General features: G+C 48.3%; 1 protein-coding gene and 1 non-coding gene across 3 annotated transcripts in view; one reads left to right on the top strand and one right to left on the bottom strand.

Annotated features, from left to right (window-relative positions):
- The window catches only part of LOC100073840 (Krueppel-like factor 5), a 63,833-nt gene that overhangs the window by 9,843 nt on the left and 31,023 nt on the right, over window positions 1-22,967 (bottom strand). Inside the window, exons 1-3 of one of the 2 annotated variants that reach the window (XM_007669894.4) lie at window positions 13,461-13,586; window positions 5,602-5,646; window positions 983-1,892 (exon numbers count right to left, since the gene is read on the bottom strand). In XM_007669894.4, the coding sequence (XP_007668084.1) occupies window positions 983-1,892; window positions 5,602-5,631 (940 nt within the window). In that variant the 5' untranslated portion in view covers window positions 5,632-5,646; window positions 13,461-13,586. Of the gene's footprint in view, window positions 1-982; window positions 1,893-5,601; window positions 5,647-13,460; window positions 13,587-22,967 lie in introns of those variants that run through there. The other variant, XM_007669893.4, reaches the window with a different exon arrangement.
- Window positions 22,060-22,163, top strand: LOC114813100. The gene has a single exon (XR_003760711.1). It is a non-coding gene; the product is annotated as a U6 spliceosomal RNA (small nuclear RNA).

Below are 22,967 nucleotides of genomic sequence, written 5' to 3' on the forward strand. Positions count from 1 at the left end.
TATTAAATACTTGGGAGAGGACAATAGAGTAGGAAGACATATTCCCTGCCCACAGTGAGTTTACGGTCTAGAGCGGGGGTTACTGATCGCTCACCTTCTCTTTGCCTCATTTTCCTCAACTGTAAAATGGGGATTCGATCCTACTTCCTCCTATTTGGACTGGGAAACTCCAGTGGGACAGGGACTGGGTTCAACCCGATTAACCTCTATCTACCCCAGCCCTAAGAAGAGTGTTTGAAACATAGTAAGCACTTCATAAATATACTAAAAATATCAGAAGATGTTCCATTTGGACCTAAGATGATTCTCATGGATATCAAAGGTGAAACTGGGAACCCATCCGCCTCCCTGTCTCACATAATCAATATTAGGAAGCATCATGGTCTAGCAGAAAGACCGTGGACCTGGGAGTCAGAGGAGCTGGGTTCTAATCCTGGCTCTGCCTGCTGTGTGATCTTGGGCCAGTCACTTAAATTCTCTGGGCCTCAGTTTCTTCTTCTGCAAAATGGGGATTAAATCCTACTCCCTTCTATTTAAACTGTGAGCCCCATCTGGACATCGCCCAACTGTTGAACTGCATCCAACCTGATTAACTTGTATCTACCCCAGCACTTAGTTACCTCGTCTGTAAAATGGGGATTGAGACCATGACCCCCACGTAGGACAGGGACTGTGTCCGATCTAATTAAGCACCTAATGCTCTTTCCACAAGGCAACACTGCTTATCATCCTAAAGCACGTTATGATTAAATGTTTTCTAGACTAAGCGTGTGCGTGTGTCCGCGTGTGATCTTTATAAAAAGACACAGATCAGTCTAACTTGTATCTACCCCAGCACTTAGTACAGGCCCATACTCAGCACTTAACATGTACCGTGACTGTTCATTCTTTATTACGGATTGCTTTAGAGGGAAAACTGGACACTGGACAGAACAATCTTGGGGATTCCAACTGTCCAACGTGAGGTGGGCCCGTGAGTTACCTGGATAATCACAGTGGTGAATCCTCCTCTTCTCGAGCTCGGGATTGTTCCGCCGGTTGAATTTCGGGGCCTGCATGATCACGTGACCCGGCGGGAGGGTCCCCAGGCCGTTGGGGATGGGGTGGATCTGGGCCGACTGCACGAGCTTCAGTCCGAAAGTGGCTTCGTAGGAGGGCGGAGGCGACAGGGTGTTGATGAGCTCGGGCTGATTCTCCGGGCTGCCGGGCTGGGAGTTTGGGGGCGAGGGGGGCAGAGAGACCCCCGGGGTGGGGTAGTACTGCCCAGAGAGCCCAAAGCTCCCCTGCCCCTGGGGGAGATGCTGAAAAGGCTTCACCGGCCCGCTGGGCCGGGGAGGTCGGTGGAGGGAGGCCCCGCTGCTCCCTGCTGTCATGGCGATGCCGTTGAGACTGTTAATGGCGGAAGTGCCCCCTGGGGAAGGCCCAGCCATGGCCACGTCCCCCGCCCCCAGGCCTCCCCCGCCCATGGGCAGCGGATAGAGCGGGGTGGGCTGGGGGCCGCCGGACAGGGCCATCTCCCCCGCCATCTCCTGCTTGATGAAGATGTTGTTCACCGCCACCGACTGCGGCATGCTGAAGACGCTGGTGAAGTCCGGCAGGGTCTGGGTGACGGAGGCCGCCGAGGGGCAGGGCTGGGCGAAGCCGGTGCCGGGCTCCGTCTTGATCTGCGGGAAGGCCGGGAGGGGCTTCGGGGGCCGGTAGAGGCCCGTGCGCAGGTGGGTGGTGTCCGGCAGGATCACGTTGATGTTGACGCTGTACGGCGTGGAGGGGCCCTTGTCCGTGGAGAAGAACTCGTCCACCACCGAGGCGCTCTCCCGGCGGTATTTCTTGTCGGCGAGCAACGACTCGGGGGGCAGCGGGCCAGACAGGTATTTGTCCATTTCGGCCTGGGCCTGGGAAGAGGACGGAGGGTTGGCGGGGAGAGGAGGGACGGCAACAAAAACACAACCTGAAACACCCTTGAGTTCGGCAGTTGGCGAGGGAGGCGTGACATGGGGTAAAGAACAATATCATGCCCACAACCACCAACCCCTCCCTCAGGAGAAGATCGACAAGAGGGTCAAGCCCCTTCCCTTTCCCACGTCCTGGGTCCTAATCCTGGCTCCGAAAACTGTCTACCGTGTGACCTTGGGCAAATCATTTCACTTCTCTGGGCCTCAGTTGCCTTATCTGGAAAACGGGGATTGAGAGTGGGAGCCCCACGTGGTACAGGGACTGTGTCCAAACCAATCTGTTTGTAATAATAATAATAATAATGTTGGTATTTGTTAAGCGCTTACTATGTGCAGAGCACTGTTCTAAGCGCTGGGGTAGACACAGGGGAATCAGGTTGTCCCATGTGGGGCTCACAGTCTTAATCCCCATTTTACAGATGAGGGAACTGAGGCCCAGAGAAGTGAAGTGACTTGCCCACAGTCACACAGCTGACAAGTGGCAGAGCTGGGATTCGAACTCATGACCTCTGACTCCAAAGCCCGTGCTCTTTCCATCGAGCCACGCTGCTTCTCTTTGTATCCACCCAAGCGCTTAGTACAGTGCCTGGCACATAGTAAGCAATTAACAAATACCTTATTAATAATAATAATAGCAATTATTATCATTCTCCAAGGGAACCTCCCAGCTTCTCCCACAGAACCAGGGTCATCAAGGGGGAGGTCCCTGCCTGGTCCTTGGCGATGCCCAGGCGGCTGGTGGATAGTCACTTCATGATCAGCCAGATTATCCCCATGTGAAAAGTACCTCCTTGAGTATGGTTAAGCTCTTTGGAAGCTTTAGAGATTACAAGCAGCACGGTGTAGTCGATAGAGTATGGGCCTGGCAATCAGAAGATCATGGGTTCTAATCCCACCTCCGCCCCCTGTCTGCTGGGTGACCTTGGGCAAGTCACTACACTTCTCTGTGCCTCAATTACCTCATCTGTAAAATGGCGATTGAGACTGTGAGTCCTAGGTGGGACAGGGACTGTGTCCAACCCGATTAAATCTTATCTACCTCAGTGCTTAGAACAGTGCTTGGTACATAGTAACAAAGTACTATTATCATCATTAGTAGTATTATTAGTATTATAAAACGGTCTTGAATCAGGGGCAGAGCCAGGGCTGGAATTCAAGAGCCTGTCATTTTTCAAGTCGCTACAAAAGGGGCAGGGGTGGAGAGGAGAGGAAGAACCCGTTTTAGATTCATAACGGCATGGTCTAGTGGAAAGTGCACCAGGCTGGGAGTCAGAGCACTGGGTTCTAATCCCGGCTCTGGCACTTGCCTGCTGTATGACCTCGGGAAGGTCAGTTAACTGCTCTGTGCCTCAGTTTTCTCATCTGTAAAATGGGGATTCAAGCCCTGTCCTCCCTCCTACTTAGACTATTAGTCTCAGGTGGGGCAGGGACCGCACCTAACATGATTATCTTGTATCTACCCCAGCACTTAGAACACATAGTTCTTGCCACATAGCAAACCCTTAACAAACACCACGATTATTATTATTATTTCCTTCCTTTCCTCCTAAGGAACAACGTGCCCGAGAAACTCCCAACAACTCTATGTTTATCGAGAGCTAAGTGAACAGAAGATCTTTGGACCCACTTAGCCATTTCCTGGTCTCCTCTAGGTTCCACGTAGATGGTATTTTTCGATTTGGGAATCAGGCTGTACCAGGGCTCTCCCCCTAACACTCCAAATTCCTCAAATAATTCAGCAGTGAAATGACCCATTCTCTGGACAAAGCAAAGAGCTGGAATGGGTCTAGTTTTCTGTGGGGTTTTTTGGTGGTGGGCCGGAGCGGGGGAAGAGGGGAAACTTCCCATCCCCTATCTAAACTCTTCTTAATCCTAGAAACTGGTTTTTTATCTTTGCTGCAGAGCAAAGGGATGACACTATTTCCTTTGGGCAATTGCTCCAAACAAAAGCAATTAGGCAGGACTTGTGGATTTTTCTCCACCTTCCTTTCCTTTCCCTTCTTCCCTGTTCCTCCACCTAATTTAACCGAACGATGACTGGAACTTCGATAACCCTCTGGCATCTCACACTTCAAGCCTCCAAATGACGCTTAGCCCAATCCATCAGTAGATCAGTCACTGAGCGCTTCCTGTGTGTGTGTGGATCACTGATCTAAGCACTTGGGAGAGTACAATATGACAATATTACAGAGTTGGTAGACACATGCCCTGTCCACAGCGAGCTTGGAGTCTAGAGGAGCATTCAGGAAAAGACAAGGAATTTAGCATTTAGTATGAATAGGTGGAGGAATGGAGGTGCAAAATAAATTCCTCCCATGACAACATGGATTTGTTCCTGGAGAAGACTGTGTTTCGGATAAAACCATCTTCTGAATTCGAGAAGACACGGCCATGGAGATGCCGGTCAATGGGAAGTAGAGGTGGTTTGATTCTTGAGGCCTTAGAGTTTCCGTATATTTAAAAACAACAGTTGGGATAGGTTTTTAAGGGCAGTACTTTGAATGAATTGGGGAGAGGATGGATTAGACACAGTCTTCCATCTTCTCTGCTTATCTCACTCTCCTTCTCCCGCTTCCCTCACCCTGTGATATCCATTTTTTCCCACAGTCTTTTCGCTGACGTGGAAGCCCCGGCAGCCCCGGCTTGCCCTTCCGTCAATCAGTCATATTTATCCAACACTTGCTGTGTACAGAACACTGTACTAAGCGCTTGGGAGAGTACTACATAACAATATACAGACACGTTCCCTGCCCACAGTGGGTTTACAGTCTAGAGATTGAGAGAGACATCGATATAAATAAATTCCTAGGAACGCTGATTTTAGGATGACCTGAATTTGGAGCTGCTTGAGAACTGCACTGCCCAGGACTCCAGCCAGGGGCCGAATCAATCAATCAGTGATATTTATTGAGAGCTTACTGTGTGCAGAGCTCTGTACTAAGCGCTTGGAAGAATACAAGGGGATTTTTGTTTACTGGGGCTAAGGGAAAGAGCTAGCAGTACAATTCCTTGAGTCTAGATGTAGTAAGTAGAGCATGGGCCTGGGAGTCAGAAGGTCATGGTTTCTAATCCCAGCTCTGTCACTTGTCTTCTGTGTGACCTTGGGCAAGTCACTTCAGTTTTCTGGGCCTCAGTTCCCTCATCTCTAAAATGGGGATTAAGACTCTGAGCCCTCTGTGGGACTGTGTCCAACCCTATTATCGTGTATCTACCCCAGAATTTAGCACAGCTTCTGGCACATATTCATTCCATCATATTTACTGAGCACATACTGTGTGTAAAGCACTGTATTAAACACTTAACAAATACCATTATTATTATTATTATTATTAAGCTCTTTATGGGCAAGGATTGGGACTGCTAATTCTGTTGTATTGTACTCTCTCAAGCGCTTAGTACAGTGTTCAGCACATAGTAGCTGCTCAATAAATGCCATTAATTGATTGATTGATTAGTGGGAAAGTCCATTTCCCAATCAGACCCAGAAAAAAACAAGACCGTTGCATCCAGGTCCTATCAATTCTTCCAAAATGCAGATAATTACATACAGTAATCCGTAATAAATTACATACAGTAATAATTACGGTAATAATCATTACATACAGTAAATAAATCATAATTTTTAAAAATATACATATATATATTTTACCTCCATAGCAAGCTGCAGCCGATGATCCATCCTTACTGGATCAAGCTGTGGAAGAAAGAGATTCTGTTACTAAGCAGTTAGGGGAATTGGTTAGACAACTAGGACATTTCCATCTGTAAAATGGGGATTAAGACTGTGAGCCCCATGTGGGTACGGGACTGTGTACCCATAGAAGCAGCGTGGCTCAGTGGAAAGAGCACGGGCTTTGGAGTCAGAGGTGATGGGTTCGAATCCCCGCTCCGCCACTTGTCAGCTGTGTGACTGTGGGCAAGTCACTTCACTTCTCTGTGCCTCAGTTACCTCATCTGTAAAACAGCGTGGCTCAGTGGAAAGAGCACGGGCTTTGGAGTCAGGGCTCATGAGTTCGAATCCCAGCTCTGCCACTTGTCGGCTGTGTGACTGTGGGCAAGTCACTTAACTTCTCTGTGCCTCAGTTCCCTCATCTGTAAAATGGGGATTAAGACTGTGAGCCCCACGTGGGACAACCTGATTCCCCTGTGTCTACCCCAGCGCTTAGAACAGTGCTCGGCACATAGTAAGCGCTTAATAAATACCAACATTAAAACGGGGATTAAGACTGTGAGCCCCACGTGGGACAACCTGATTCCCTTGTGTCTACCCCAGCGCTTAGAACAGTGCTCTGCACATAGTAAGCGCTTAACGAATACCAACATTATTATTAACCTCATTTGCTTGTATTCACCCCAGCGCTTAGTACAGTGCCTGGCACACAGTAAGCGCTTAACAAATACCACACTATTTCCATGGCTGTCTTCTCCATTCAGAGCAAAGTAATGGTGGTTTGCACTGGGGCTCGATGGCCTTCTTTGATACCATAAATCTGTAATAATAATAATTGTGGTATCTGTTAGTGTGTAGTATGTGACAAGCACCGCACTAAGCATTGGGGTTGATACAAGATCATCAAGTCGGATGTAATCTGGCACACCGCCGGATCATGGCATCTCCCAAGTCCTATAGGAAGTGACATGGACCCCAGAATTCAAGGGCCTATTGTTCGCCACGGCAATTTCCTGCTCCTTTTTTTAAGACTCCATCTTGTAACTTCCATGGTGCTTGGGGGGAATGTAATTCTGTCACAGGCCCCGGGAGGACTTGGAGAGATTAAAAATGACAAATAGCTAATTCTAAAGAAAGCAGGCCAGAAGACGGATGATTTTTCTGAGCTCAAGGATCTATAAAGGAACTCACTTTTACAGAAACCCAGGCATTCAGACTTTTCTAAACTTGTGATGTGCATCCTCCCAAATGAAGGGAGGAAAGGTAGTGTTGGACTCGTACTCTTGGGATACTTTCAGAGGGGTTAACATTGGCTTCTAGCTCCTTCTGCGTGACTGTGGGCAAGTCACTTCACTTCTCTGTGCCTCAGTTACCTCATCTGTAAAATGGGGATTAACTGTGAGCCTCACGTGGGGACAACCTGATTACCCTGTATCTCCCCCAGCGCTTAGAACAGTGCTCTGCACATAGTAAGCGCTTAACAAATACCAACATTATTATTATTCTGCGGGATGCTAAACTCCTCCCACTTGATTGTAAGCTTCTCCCATTTGGTTGTAAGCTCCTCCCACAGATGGTAAAGTCTTCCCCTGCCAGACTGTAACCTCCTTGAGCGCAGAGATCATGTCCACCAGCTCCACCACATTGTACTCTCCCATGAGCTTAGTATAGGTCTCAGCACATGGTAAGCACTCAATAAATACTACTGATCGATTGATTCTGAAGATGCCAGGCATTTGGGGCAATCCTTGACTGAATGACATTAACTAATATGCAACACACACACACCTCGACCAACCACTGAATCTTAAAAAAGAAGACCTCCTGGTCACATGTCCAGGACAAACAACTAAACCTAAACCTATTTTTCATGAGAAGAAGCAGCGTGGCCTAGTGGATAGAGCACGGGCCTGGGAGTCGGAAAAATCTGGACTCTAATCCCGGCGCTGCCACTTGTCGGCTGTGTGGCCTCGGGCAAGTCATTTCACTTCCTCTGTGACTCATTTCCCTCATTGATTGAGGTTGTGAGTCTCAGGGGAGACAGGGACTGTGTCCAACCTGATTACCTTATAGCTACCCCAGTACGTAGAACAGTGCTTGGCACAGAGTACGCACTTAACAAATACCATCATCGTTATTATTAGATGTAACACTGACATTCTCCAGACACCTTGGCACAATAAAGAGGTATTTGGTGGTGAGTTGGCACTGAATGCGGTGCATTCATTTTTGGCATTAAAAATAAAGGAGCCAAAGCTTATTAGGAAAAACCTCTCTAGTGGTTATTTTGTTTATTTTCTAACCACTCAACAACCTATTACATTAAACAAAAGGCATTTGTAAAGAGCATTTACCGTCTGTTCCTTAAAGAGTTACAAAATCACCTCTCGAGGAATACTAAATTACAGCACTTTTTTTCCCTGAACATTAGCAATATTCAAAAAAGCTGTTTTTCAAAGGAGCGTGTGGATTTCACTGGTTCAACTCAAAGGATGATGCCTCCTATTTCTGGCAGCACACCTCTGGCTTTTTTATGGTATTTGTTAAAACACTTGCTCTGTTTGCAGAGCACTGTACTAAGCGCTTGGGAATGTATAACGCAACAGAGTTGGTAGACAAGAGTCTTGCCCTCGAGGAGCTTACGTGCTAATTCTTTCTTAAAGTTATCCTGCTTGGATCCTTGTGGGTATGAATCAGTCCTTGAAATGGCTACATGACTCCCATTTTACCCTCAAGGAAGCTAAGTCACTGGGAAGAGAAGCTCACACTAATTGGTGACAAATCTGCGGAGAGGAGTCAGATCTGTGATCTCCAGATACTGACAGACTGTCAGCTCATTGTGGGCAGGGAACGTGTCTGTTTATTGTTACAGTGTACTCTCCCAAACGCTCAGTACAGTGCTCTGCGCACAGCGAGCCCTCAATAAATACGATGAACCGACAGACACTGTTGCCGTCCCAGCAGCCTCCTAGAACTAATGTTTATTTTCCTGATCTACCAGCTTCAGCACTCTTCTTTCTTTTCCATTTAATAACTGAAGAATCAGCCAACCAGTCTGACCAGTTAATGCACTCCCCTTCTGTTTGCATAACAGATCTCTGGTTTACTGCCTTTCCATGGTTTTATCCTTCCCTAGTAAGAGAAGAGGAGAGGAGAAAGGAGGAGGAAAGAGGAAAGGAAGAGGGGGAGGGAAAGGGAAACCAGAATTCCCTAGTCTCTGCCTTGTTTTGCCACCTGCAAAGACATTCCTTAAAGGTGGAGAAATCTAGGAGAAGCAGGCTGGTGGAAAAAGCAGGGGCCTGGGAGTCTGAAGACCTGAGTTCTAATCCCAGTTCCACCACTTATCTGTTGTGTGACCCTGGGCAAGTCATTTCACTTCTCTGGGCCTCAGTTACCTCATCTGCAAAATGGGGATTAAGACCGTGAGCCCCACGTGGGACAGGAACTGTGTGCAACCTGATTAGCCAGTGCTTGGCACATAGAAACACTAAACAAATGCCATCGGAAAAAAAAAATTTCTTTGGAAGTGGATTTCTTGACCTTTCTTTAACCAAAACAAATACAATTCTGTTTAAGGGAAAATGAATGGATGAGGGTTCCTAGAAGACCCTGAATAAAGGGGAAGAGATAAGGAGCATACGCCAGTCTATCTATAGATGTGAAAATAAGAAGAATAATGGCAATATTTACTTATTAAAAGATTTTGAACCAAATGCTAAGCTAGGTAAAAGATAATCAGACCAGACACAGTCCCTGGAGAACTGGTATTTTTTTTCCCTATTTTGCAGATGAGGAAGCTGAGGCCTAAGGAAGTGAAGTGACTTGCCCAAGGTCACACCACAGACAAGTGGAAGAGCTGGGACTAGAACCCTGGGTTTTCTGACATCCTGTCCCCTCTCTTTTCACTAGACCTTGCTGCCTCCCCAGCAAATCTCTCCTCAGCACTCTTCATCCACTATCTCTGCTATGTAATAATAATATCTGCGATATTTGCTAAGTATTTATTAGGGGCCAAGCCCTGTACTAACCACTGGGATAGATACAAGATAACTTAGTCAGACATGGAATCTATCCCATATGGGCCTAATAATGTAAGGAGAGGGGAGAACAGGTATCGAATCCCCATTCTACCGATACAGAGATGAGGCACAGAGAAGTTAGGTGACTTGCCCACGGTCACACTCCCGGCAAGTGGTGGATCTGGGATTAGAACCCAGGTTTTCTGACTCCCAGGCCCTGGTTCTTTCCACTAGACATCGCTTTTTGGGCTCCTTGACTGGTTTCCCAAAAGGGGGTTCTTGGCAAAGGAAACAAGGGGATAAGTCCCCGACCTCATGATGGTGTTCTAGTGACCAGTTAGGTCCATAATTAGACCGTGAGCCCATCATTGGGCAGGGATTGTCTCTATCTGTTGCCGAATTGTAGATTCCAAGCGCTTAGTACAGTGCTCTGCACATAGTGAGCGCTCAATAAATACTACATAAATGAATGAATGAATGAATTGATTAATAAATAAATATACATACTATTGACTGAATGAAAATAATTTCATCAGGCCAAATAAGCAGGACTCATCCACTGTGTCTCTTGTGTTGCAAAGCCTCCTAGGAACCAGGAGAACCCACAATTCCTTCTTGGCTCCTAAATTCATTATGGACAGGGAACGTCTGCTAATTCTGTTGTGTCGTCTCCCAAGAACTTAGTATGGTGCTCCGCCCAAGGTAAGTGTTCAATAAATACTATTGATTGACTGGCTTCTCCTTTATACTCCAGAAGAAAAATGACCTACCATCTCCGAACTACGAGGTATAGGCCTGCCTCCGTTTCATCATAAACCTCGGACAGGGAAGACCGCCAAGCCTCGAACCTTATGCCCTAGCTCTAAACATGAGTTCTCAGAAAGCCTCTCGAATAATCTTCCCAGCTCTTGGCTTCCAAATGACTCCTCAGACCCCCTCCCTCCCTTTCTCCGTGTTAGGCTACCCGTCGACAAGGAGCCCATCGTCAAAAGCACACTTTGGAAAACTCCTAGGTTTTCCTTGAATTGGAGCGAATGAGCTGTCTTCCGAGCGCAAAGAGAAACAGGGAGTTGGCAGTTAACCGGAAAATCGAGAATGGAGAGACAGCCACAATCAGACAAATTTTGGTGTCGTATCGTACGGTTCTATCAATCAGGGAGGCAGCACGGTGCAGTGGATAGAGCACGGGCCTGGGAGTCACAAGGTCAGGGGTTCTAATTCCGGTTCTGCCACTTGTCTGCCGTGTGGTCTTGGGCAAATCACTTCTTTATGCCTCAGTTATCTCATCTGTAAAATGGGGATTAAGACTGTGAGCTCCATGCGGGACAGGGACCGTGTCCCGCCCGGTTTGCTTGTATCCACCCCGGTGCTTAGTACAGTGCCTGGTATAGTAAACACTTGTTTCACTGGCAACCCAGCTTATGTCCTGCAGCTAATACCAACACCCCCTTAACTCTGTGCCATGTAGACTGGAAGCACACTGTGGGCAGGGAGCGTGTATATCAACTCTATTGTAAGCTTGTTGTGGGCAAGGAATGAATCTGTCTCCCAGATGCTTAGTGCTCTGCACACAGTAAACACTCAATAAATAGGACTGGCTGAATGAATGAATATTGTACTGTATTCTCCCAAGTCCTTAGTACAGTGTAAGCTCATCCTGTTAGACTGTAAGCTCATTGTGGGCAGGGAAAAAATAATGCTAATAACTATCATTATTATGGTATCTGTTAAGTCCTTACTACGTGCCGAGCACCGTTCTAAGTACTGGGGTAGATACGAGGTAATCAGGTTGTCCCACGTGGGGTTCACGGTCTTAATCCCCATTTTACAGATGAGGTAACTGAGGCACAGAGAAATTAAGTGGCTTCCCCAACTAACAAGTGGAAGAGCTGGGATTCGAACCCTTGACCTCTGACTCCCAAGCCCATGCTCTTTCCACTAAGATATTGTACTCTCCCAAGCTCTTAATACAGTGCTCTGCTCACAGCAAGCACTCAAAAGATACAATCGATCGACTGATTGCTCTGCACGCATTAAGCTCTCAATAAACACCACTGATCGATGGATTGGCGATGGAGACCGTATGTCAACGTGCCGGGGCCAAAACACATAAAACAACAGCAACTCTGGTTAACGTGGGAAAATAGTCCGTGACACACAAATCACACTGATCCCACTAACCACCTGCAACCCTCATTGTGCAACCCCAGTGTCATGTTAGTCTCCCAAACCACAGGCGATTTTAATTGCACAACCCCTGGAGAAGACCAAAATTAATCTCACAGCTCCCTCCCAACCCAGTCGATACGAATTCCACGGCCTGAATGCCCTCTCTATAGCAATAATGATAATAATAAGAATAATCATCCCCACGCTATACTCCCAGGAGCCCAGACACCAAATCCTGTCAGCAAAGGGGGAAGTCCTTGCCGTCAAAGGTCCAGACCCAGGCGGCCAATCTCTTGGTACTTGAGAGTCTGTCCGAGTTCTCCACTCCCGCTTCCTCTCCGTGGGTCAAAGGCCCTGGGAGCCTTTGGCCGAAAGAAAAAGAGAAAAAACCACCACCCCGTCTGCTGCTAATGAGTTCAGTGCTCCAACCTGACAGCTAGTAAAATGACTGAAGAGGTGCCTCCGGTCAACCTTCATCATCTCTCTTCTGAGCTCCCTTTGACTCCCTGAACTTCGGAGAAGCAGCGCGGCTTAGCGGAAAGAGCCCGGGCTTGGGGGTCAGAGGTCATGGGTTCCAATCCTGACTCCGCCACTCGTCGGCTGTGTGACTGGGCCAAGTCACTTCACTTCTCTGTGCTTCAGTTCCCTCATCTGTAAAATGGTGGATGAAGACTGTGAGCCCCACGTGGGACAACCTGATCACCTTGTATCTACCCCAGCGCTTAGAACAGTGCCTTAAGCACTTAACAAATACCATCATTGTTATTATTATTCAATTTCAGACTTAATAGTATCCGTGTTTACCGATGATTGAAGTAAAACTGAGGCTTGGCCTAAGATGTCTCCTGGCTCCTGATCAATCCATCATATTTACTGAGCGGTTACCCCATGCAGAGCACTGTACTAAGCGCCTGGGACAGTACACTGCAACAGACATATTCCCGGCCCACAAGGAGCTTATAGTCTAAAGGGGGAGGCAGACATTACTATAAATTAATAAATTATGGATAGGAACATAATAATAATGCTGGTATTTGTTAAGCGCTCACTACGTGCCGAGCACTGTTCTAAGCGCTGGGGTAGATACAGGGTCATCAGGTCGTCCCACGTGAGGCTCACGGTTAATCCCCATTTTACAGATGAGGTAACTGAGGCACAGAGAAGTGAAGTGACTCGCCCACCGTCACACAGCTGACAAGTGGCAGAGCCGGGAGTCGAACCCATGACCTCTGACTCCGAAGCCCAGGCTCTTTCCACTGAGCCACGCTGCTTCTCCGATAACAATAATAATGACGGGATTTGTTAAGCGCTTACTAGGTACGAAGCGCTATTCTAAATGCCGTCATGGTGCCGTGGCGCTGACGGAGGGGTTAATAAAGGATGCGAATCCAAGCGCAAGGATGACGGTGAAAAGAGTAGGAGAAAAGGAAATGTTAGCTGTAGGACGGGATGGTAACCCCAGAAATGAAACCCCCGCCCCAAACGGATCCAAGAGCATAGGGGTTTGACTCTCCTGTTCATTTCCATGAAATTGGGAGAACGAGTCCCAGATGGATTTCTAAGTTTCTCTTGAAGAGGAAAAGAGTGCCGAGAAGCTGAATTGGAAGGGTATCAGATAGGATCTTCTCCCCATTGCCCCCTTTATCTCACCCCAGATAAAACCCCGTTCAGAACCTTCTTTCTCCATTTTTCTATTCATCCCACTACGAGGGAGCCGCCGCTACGACGGACCACTCCATGGAATCTCCTGCCTTTCTCTAGCGACGAGAGGGGTCCGATGACGGTGAGAACTCGCGCCGTTATGACATCACTATCCTCCCTTGGCAACGGATTTTGCTGTGATGAAAGGCACAGGGTTTTTTCCCCATCTTTTCGGTGAGAAACTGGAGGTTGCACGGAGGAATTGCACAACGTAGGGTGAATGGGATTAGACGGATTAGGTGTGAAGTCAAAGAGCAGCCGTGAAAGGTTTACTTTGGCTCCCAACCCGCCAACCTTACCCACGCCAAACTCTCGCTGAAGTTAAAGCAGAGTCAGGTGGGTATATAGGCTGCATGGAGGACTAGATCTTTTACTACTCCCCAGCGAAGAAATGGCTTTTGGCAAAACGACGGTAGGAGAGAAGTATTGCGGCTGAGTGGAAAGAGCATCGCCTGGGAGTCAGACGACCTGGATTCTCATCTCAAGCCCGCCGTATACCTCCTGTGTGACCCAGGACAAGTCACCTAACTTTGTGCTTCAGTTCTCCAGTCTGCAAATCGGGGATTCAAAACCCGGCCTCCTCCTATTTAGATCGTCAGACCCGTGCGGGATCCGATTATCTTGTACCTAAACCAGTGCCCAGTACAGTGCTTGGCACAAATACAATGCTTAACAGATGTCATTATCATTAGGTATCCTGGCACCAGTTTGCCCCTTTCATTTCTCCCCACCACTTCAATCGGAAGCAGTGCGGTCTAGTGGATGGACCACGGCTTGGGAGTTAGAAGGACCTTAGTTCTAATCCCGGTTCGGCACTCGCCTGCTGTCTGACCTTGGGCAAGCCGCTTCACTTCTCCGTGCCTCAGTTGCCCCATCTCTAAAATGGGAATTAAGACTGGGAGCCCCACGTGGGACCGGGACTATGTCCAACCTGCTTTCCTTGAATCTACCCAGCACTTAGTACAGCACGTGACACGGAGCACTGAACAAATATCACTAAAAAAAAAAAATCAGAGGTTTATTGTACAATCAATTCCTAGTCTTTTTTACCCAATAGCACTTAAAAGAGCCTTGCGAAAGTCTATCGGTATTCAGAAAAGGAATGAATGGGAAGTGAGTGTATTGGACTGATCATCTTGCCCTGGGCGGGGAATAAAGAAAATGGCTTGAAAGGAAGTCAAGCTATTTTGCATTAGTTAATATTTACTGAGTGTCTCATATGGGCAAGGCTCCGTATGAGGTCTTCGGAAAAGATAAGACATTGGCATGAACATATGTAGAACAACATGGGTTTAACAAGTTGACTCGGGTACACTGTGGTCAAAAGCCAACACTTAGATTTGGCAATATTTCCAGTTAATGGGCAAGTGGAATAATAATAATAATAATTATGGGATTTCTGAAGTGCTTTCTGCGTGCCAGGCACTTTAATAATAATGTCGGTATCTGTTAAGTGCTCCCTACGTGCAGAGCACCGTTCTAAGCGCGGGGGTAGATAAAGGGCAATCAGGTTGCCCCACGTGAGGCTCACAGTCTTAATCCCCATTTTACAGATGAGGTCACTGAGGCACAGAGAAGTTCAATGATTGCCCACAGTCACACAGCTGACAAGTGGCAGAGCGGGGATTCGAACTCATGACCTCTGACTGCCAAGCCCGGGTTCTCTCCACTGAGCCACGCTGCTTCAAGCTGCTTCAAGTGCTTCAAGCTACTAAGCGCTGGAGTGGATACAAGGTAAAAGGGTTGGACACAGTCCCTGTCCCACATGGAGCTTACAGTCTCTATTCCTATTTAACAGATGAGGTAACTGCGTCACAGAGAAATTAAGTAACTTGCCCAAGGTCACACAGCAGACAAGGGGCAGAGGCAGGATTAAAACTCATGACCTTCTGACTGCCAGTGGAGCAGTTAAGAGGTGGGAAGTGTTCTGTTGAGTAACTGCTTTTCCGTATTAAAATAGAAACGGCTCCCCCAGTTTTCTTCACAATACAGTTTTGTGCCGGGGGTCTTTAATAATGATAATAATTGTGGTATTTGTTAAAGTGCTGTGTGCCAAGCACTGAACTAAGCACCGGGGTAGATGCAAAGATCATCAGGTGAGACACAGTCTGTCCCTCCCGGGGCTCGGGAGGAGACGGAACCATCACTGAATCCCCGGTTTGCAAATGACGGGACTGAAGCACAGAGAAGTTTAAGTGACTTTCCCAGGTCACACAGCAGGAGCTAGGATTAGAACCCAGGATCTCTGACTCCCTGGCATGCGCTCTTTCCAATAAGCCACACTGCCTCTCTCTGAAGGGGGAACTATCCTCAGGAGGAAGGGCTTGGGTAAATGGATAAATAGAGCGACACCTTGCAGGACTCAGCCGGTGACCCACTGGGAGAAAGTTCAACCTCCTGTAAGATTGGTGTAAACTCACTTTCACATCCCTCCATATTACAATAATAATAATAATAATTGTGGTATATATTAAGTGCTTACTATGTGCCAAGCACTGTACTAAGAGAGGACATAGACCCAAGCAAATCATATGTATATATTTGTACACATGCATATGAATATACATATATATGTATATATCCGTTATAATAATAATGTTGGCCTTTGTTAAGCGCTTACTATGTGCAGAGCACTGTTCTAAGCGCTGGGGTAGACACAGGCGAATCAGGTTGTCCCAAGTGGGGCTCACAGTCTTCATCCCCATTTTACAGATGAGGGAACTGAGGCACAGAGAAGCGAAGTGACTCGCCCACAGTCACACAGCCGACAAGTGGCAGAGCCGGGATTCGAACCCCTGACCTCTGACTCCAAAGCCCGTGCTCTTTCCACTGAGCCACGCTTATTAATGTCCCTCTCCCCTAATAGACTGTGAGCTCGCTGTGGGCGAGAATGTGTCTGTCGTTATATTGTACTCTCCCAAGCACTTAGTACAGTTCTTTGCACACGGTAAGCACTCAAAAACTACAATTGAGTGAAGGAATGAATGAAAATCGGGTTGGAACGCCGTCCCTGTTCCACATGGGCGCTCAGTCTTAATCTCCATTTTCCAGATGAGACCCAGAGAAGTGAAGTGACTTGCCCAAGGTCACCCATCGGACAAGCAGTGGAGCCGGGATTAGAACTCGGGTCCTCTGACTCCCGGGCCTGTGCTCTGTCCACTAGGCAGTCTGCCTTCGGTACTTACTTTTTACACTTAACCTTCTATTGGTTGAAGAACAATTCCTATCATCAAAGGTCCACGGTCCCCAGTTATAGTAATAATAATTGCGGTATTTGTGAAGCGCTTACTATGTGCCAGGCACTGTACTAAGTGCTGGGGTGGATACAGACAAATCGGGTTGACACATTCCTTGTCCCACATGGTGCTCACAGTCTTAATCCCCATTTTACCGATAAGGTAAAAGAGGCTCAGAGGAGTTAAGGGACTTTCCCCAGGTCACACAGCGGACAGGTGGCGGAGTCGGGATTAGAACCCAGGTCCTTCTGACTCCCAGGCCCGTGCCCTATCCACCGAGCCACGCTGTTTCTACTCGAGCTGGGCTGCGCTTGTTCTCCACTCCCTTTTCCCATCTTTTTTAACACTTGCCTGCTGAATTGAACATGGAGGGCAACAAAGTGTGGGGGGGTGGGGAGGACATTCCGAGCTCTCAGTACAGTGCTCTGCCCATAGTAAGCGCTCAATAAATACGACTGAATGAATGACACAGTCCACGGCTCCCAAGTTGGGCTGCACTATTATCCTCCACTCCCTTTTTATCATCTCCTGCTTGGGCTTGTTCATTCCAAGCGCTTAGTCCAGTGCTCTGCACCTAGTCAGCGCTCAATAAATACTATTGAATGAATGAATGAATGAATGGGCTCTATTTGACGTAGTGATCTCAGCAATAAAATTCTCTGTGACTTAGTCATAATTCCCCTTTGGCTTACTGCCTTACTCCAAACCTTAACTCATATGAAGGGAGGAAAAAGGAGTTGCTCCAGAAGATATCTACCCAAAGAAACAATCAGTCGCCCCGTGGTATTTACTGAACGATCACTATGTGCCGAGCACTGTATTAAGCGCTTGGGAGAGTACAGTAAAACAGAATTGGCAGGCACTTTCCCTGCCCATAATGACTTACAGTCTAGGTGGGGAGACAGACATTAATGCAAATACAAAAGCAATTTATTATAATTTAAATAATGTTGGCATTTGCTAAGCGCTTACTATGTGCAGAGCACTGTTCTAAGCGCTGGGGGAGATACAGGGTCATCAGGTCGTCCCACGTGAGGCTCACGGTTAATCCCCATTTTACAGACGAGGTAACTGAGGCACAGAGAAGTGAAGGGACTTGCCCACAGCCACACAGCTGACAAACGGCAGAGCCGGCATTCGAACCCATGACGTCAGACTCCCAAGCCCGGGCTCTTTCCACTGCGCCACGCTGCTTCCCACTGAGCCACGCTGGAGATGTACGTAAGTACCGTGGGGTTGGGGGTGGGGAGAATATCAAACGTCCAAAGGTCACGGATCCAACAGATGACGCAGAAGGGAGAGGGAGCCGGGGAAAAGAGGATTTAATCAGGGAAGGCGTCTTGGAGGAGACGTGTCCTTAATAATGCTTCGCAGGGGAGAGAGTGGTGATCCAGCATATAATAATGATGGTATTTGTTAAGCGTCTACTATGAACCAAGCACCGTTCTGAGCGCTGGGGTAGATACAAGGCAATCGGGTCGTCCCACGTGGGGCTCACGGTCTTAATCCCCATTTAACAAATGGGTAAGTGAGGCACAGAGAAGTGAAGTCGTTGCCCAAGGTCACACAGCGGACAAGTGGCGGAGCCGGGATTAGAACCCAGGGCCTTCGGACTCTCAGGCCCGGGCTCTAGCCACTGAGCCACGCTGCTTCTCTGAGGGACTTCCAGGCTAGATCCAGTGTTAGAAGCGTCACCAGTGGCCAATGTCTCATTCATTCATCCATTCAATAGTATTTATTGAGGGCTCACTATGCGCAGAGCACTGTACTAAGCGCTTGGAATGGACAAATGGGCAACAGATAGAGACGGACCCTGCCCGTTGATGGGCTTACGGTCTCCTATAGGACAACAGAGGAGATTTCGGGGCACTCGTCTCCCGGAACGACTTTTAGATGGAAAGGGAGGCATCCAGCAGTTGCCAGGGCAAACCAACTGGTCCTCCTCCTGCCAATCTCTTTCACCGTGGTCCCAGGAATCATGGAAGTCACCCCGCATCCACCGGACAACTCGATAAATACTCGCTGAACGTAGTACAGTGCTTTGCACGCTGTGAGCGCTCAGTAAATACCACTGAATGAATGAACTTTCCGAACAGAACTCAGCCGAATTGAGGTCCACGAGGCTCGTCGTCACACTCATCCCCTCGAGACCGGAAGTTCTTTGGGGGCAGGGAACACATAATAATGTCGGTATTTGTTAAGCGCTTACTATGTGCAGAGCACCCTTCTAAGCCCTGGGGGAGATACAGGGGAATCAGGTTGTCCCACGTGAGGCTCACAGTCTTAATCCCCATTTTCCAGAGGAGGGAACTGAGGCCCAGAGAAGTGAAGTGACTTGCCCACAGTCACACAGCTGCCAAGTGGCAGAGTCGGGATTCGAACCCATGACCTCCGACTCCCAAGCCCGGGCTCGTTCCACTGAGCCACGCTGCTTCACACCTGCTTACTCTGTTGTACTACCCTACACATAGTAAGCACTCAGTCACTATCATTAGGAAAGCAGCGTGGCTCAGTGGAAAGAGCCCGGGCTTGGGAGTCAGAAGTCATGAGTTCGAGTCCCGGCTCTGCCACTTGGCAGCTGTGTGATTGTGGGCAAGTCACTTCACTTCTCTGTGCCTCAGTTACCTCCTCTGTAAAATGGGGATTAACTGTGAGCGTCATGTGGGACAACCTGATGACCCTGTATCTATCCCAGCGCTTAGAACAGTGCTCTGCACATAGTAAGCGCTTAACAAATACCAACATTATTATTACCATTGATTGAATGACTGATCTAACTTTCTGAACAGAATTCAACTAAAATGGCATCCAAGAGGCTAGCCGTCGTACGGATCCGCTATAGACTGCGAGCTCGTCGTGGGCAGGGAACCCGTCTGCCCACTCTGTTGTGTCGTAAACCTCCCGAGAGCTTAGTACAGTATTCTGCACCCAGTAAGCGCTCAATAAATACGATTGATGGTGAGAATGATGATAATAATAATAATAATAATAACGTTGGTATTTGTTAAGCGCTTACTATGTGCCGAGCACCGTTCTAAGCGCTGGGGTAGACACAGGGGAATCAGGTTGTCCCCCGTGGGGCTCACGGTCTTAATTCCCATTTTACAGATGAGGGAACTGAGGCACCGAGAAGTTAAGTGACTTGCCCAAAGTCGCACAGCTGCCAAGTGGCCGAGCGGGGATTCGAACCCATGACCTCTGACTCCAAAGCCCGTGCTCTTTCCACTGAGCCACGCCGCTTCTCCGCGTGATCCTCCAAGGGTCCTCCGGTGCCACTGTGTGACCAAGGGATTCTGGGTCGAATGGAATGTCGATCTGAACCAGGATTGGGATTTGGTCATCCGGGGTTGACTGTACTGACATTCTGAACCGAACTGAATAATAACGTTGGTATTTGTTAAGCGCTCACTATGTGCCGAGCACTGTTCTAAGCGCGGGGGGAGATACAGGGTAATTAGGTTGTCCCACATGAGGCTCACAGTCTTAATCCCCCTTTTACAGATGAGGGAACCGAGAAGTGAAGTGACTTGCCCGAAGTCACACAGCTGACAAGTGGCGGAGCGGGGATTAGAACCCATGACCTCTGACTCCTAAGCCCGGGTTCTTTCCACTAAGCCACGCGAACTGACCTTGAGTTGAACCGACTAGACCTGGACTCCTGCTGGATTTCCAAATTGGAGTTGAGGAATTAAGAGCTCCGAAGGCCCGCTCACTCACTGCATTCTCCTCACTTCAGTTTAAGCCGCGTAAGGAAGCAGCGTGGCCCAGTGGAAAGAGCGCAGAACTGGGAGCCAGGAGAACTGGGTCCTAATCCCAGCTCTGTCACTTCATAATAATAATTATGGTATTTGTTAAGCGCTTAGTATGTGCCGGGCACTGTACTAAGCACTGGCGTGGATAGAAGCCGCGTAGCTCAGTGGAAAGAGCACGGGCTTGGGAGTCAGAGGTCAGGGGTTCGAATCCCCGCTCGGCCACTTGGCAGCTGTGTGACTTTGGGCAAGTCACTTAACTTCTCGGTGCCTCAGTGACCTCATCTGTAAAATGGGGATTAAGACTGTGAGCCCCAAGTGGGACAACCTGATTCCCCCGTGTCTACCCCAGCGCTTAGAACGGTGCTCGGCACATAGTGAGCGCTTAACAAATACCAACATTATTATTATTATTATTACGAGCAAATCGGGTTGGACATAGTAATAATTATGTTGGTATTTGTTAAGCGCTTACTATGTGCCGAGCACCGTTCTAAGCGCTGGGGGAGATACAGGGTCATCAGGTTGTCCCACGTGAGGCTCACGGTTAATCCCCATTTTACAGATGAGGGAACTGAGGCCCAGAGAAGTGAAGTGACTTGCCCACAGTCACACAGCTGACAGGTGGCAGAGCCGGGATTCGAACCCGTGACCTCTGACTCCCAAGCCCGTGCTCTTTCCACTGAGCCGCGCTGCTTACCCGTCCCACATACGGCTCATGGTCTCAAGCCTCATTTGACAGATGAGGTAACTGAGGCACAGGGAAGTGAAGTGACTTGCCCAGCTCTGTCACTTAATACTAATAATTACGGTATTTGTTCAGCGCTTAGTATGTGCCAGGCACTGTACTAAGCACTGACGTGGATACGAGCAAATCGGGTTGGACGTAGTACCCGTCCCACGTACGGCTCATGGTCTCAATCCTCATTTGACAGATGAGGTAACTGAGTCACAGAGAAGTGAAGTGCTCTGCCCAAGGCCACACAGCAGACAAGTGGCAGAGTCAGGATTAAAACTCATGACCTTCTCTAATGCAGATGGTGAAGCTGAGGCCCCGAAAAGGGACAGCACTGAAGCAGCGTGGCTCAGTGGAAAGTGCTCTGCACATAGTAAGCGCTCAATAAATACTAATGAATGAATGAATGAAAGAGCCCAGGCTTGGGAGTCAGAGGTCATGTGTTCTAATCCCGGCTCCGCCGCTTGCCAGCTGTGTGACTTTGGGCAAGTCACTTCACTTCTCTGTGCCTCAGTTACCTCATCTGTAAAATGGGGATTAAAACTACGAGCCCCACGTGGGACAACCTGATCATCGTGTATCCCCCCCAGCGCTTAGAACAGTGCTTTGCACATAGTAAGCGCTTAACAAATACCACTATTATTATTAATAGTGGATAAATAATAAATAATAATAATCGTCAAGCACTTACTATGTATCAAGCACTATTCTATGCTCTGGGGTTAGACTCCTCCAGCAGATGCAGAGGTCTACTGACCAATCAGTCGATTGATCAGTGGTATTTATTGATCAGGTACTAAGAGCTTGGGAGAGTACAGTCAATGCGCTTGTTTCGGCAGCAAATATACGAAAATCGCAACAATAAAGACAAGGTTAGCATGGCCACTGAGTAAGGATGACAAGGCAAGTTTGGGAATTGTTCCGTATTTTTCTACTCACTGCACCTCAGCCTCGTCTATCCTGCCGCCGACCCCTCGCCCGCGTCCTGCCTCTGGCCTGAAATGTCCTCCCTTTTCAAATCCGACAGACAGTCACTCTCCCCACCATCGAAGCCTTATTGAGTTCTGCGTCACCCTGACTCGCTCCCTTTATCCACCACCCACCCCATCCCCAGCCCCACGGCACTTTTCTACATATCCATAATTAATATATTTAAATTAACGCCTGACTCCCCTCTAGACCGCAAGCTCCTGGTGAGCAGGGGTTGTGTCTCTAATACTGTGTTGTCCTCTCCCCCGAGTTCTTAGTACAGTGCCCTGCAAGCATTAAGCACTCAATAAATACGACTGATTGATTACGACCGAATTAGCAGGTACATCCCCAGCCCATAACGAGCTTACAATTTAGAGGGTGAGCTGACAGTCTCGAGGGACAGGGAACACTCTGGAAAAGCGCTTTCCGCAAAGTATTGCGGGTTCTCCATTCCCTGGCTCCGTTTTATCGGGCTATTTGTGTGTGTGTGCATTCGACCAGTCCACCATGGCCTTTTAGATCGTGAGTCCACTGTAGGTCAGGGTCCGCGTCAGAAATATTCTCCTTGTACCTTTCTCCCAGCACTGTGGGCAGGGCTTTGCCCACAGTAAGCGCTCGACAAACACGGGAAATGACAGTAATGGTAACACGGACAAAAACTGGAATGCATTTCCGCAGAAAATGCGTCCTCCGGTTGTTACAGGTGGGCTGCAGCTGGAGCTTCCGGCCTTCATGCTCCAACGGGGAGGGACCCTGTTCTGGC

The sequence above is a fragment of the Ornithorhynchus anatinus genome, chromosome 6 (assembly GCF_004115215.2).
Source record: "Ornithorhynchus anatinus isolate Pmale09 chromosome 6, mOrnAna1.pri.v4, whole genome shotgun sequence".
Lineage (NCBI taxonomy): Eukaryota > Metazoa > Chordata > Mammalia > Monotremata > Ornithorhynchidae > Ornithorhynchus > Ornithorhynchus anatinus.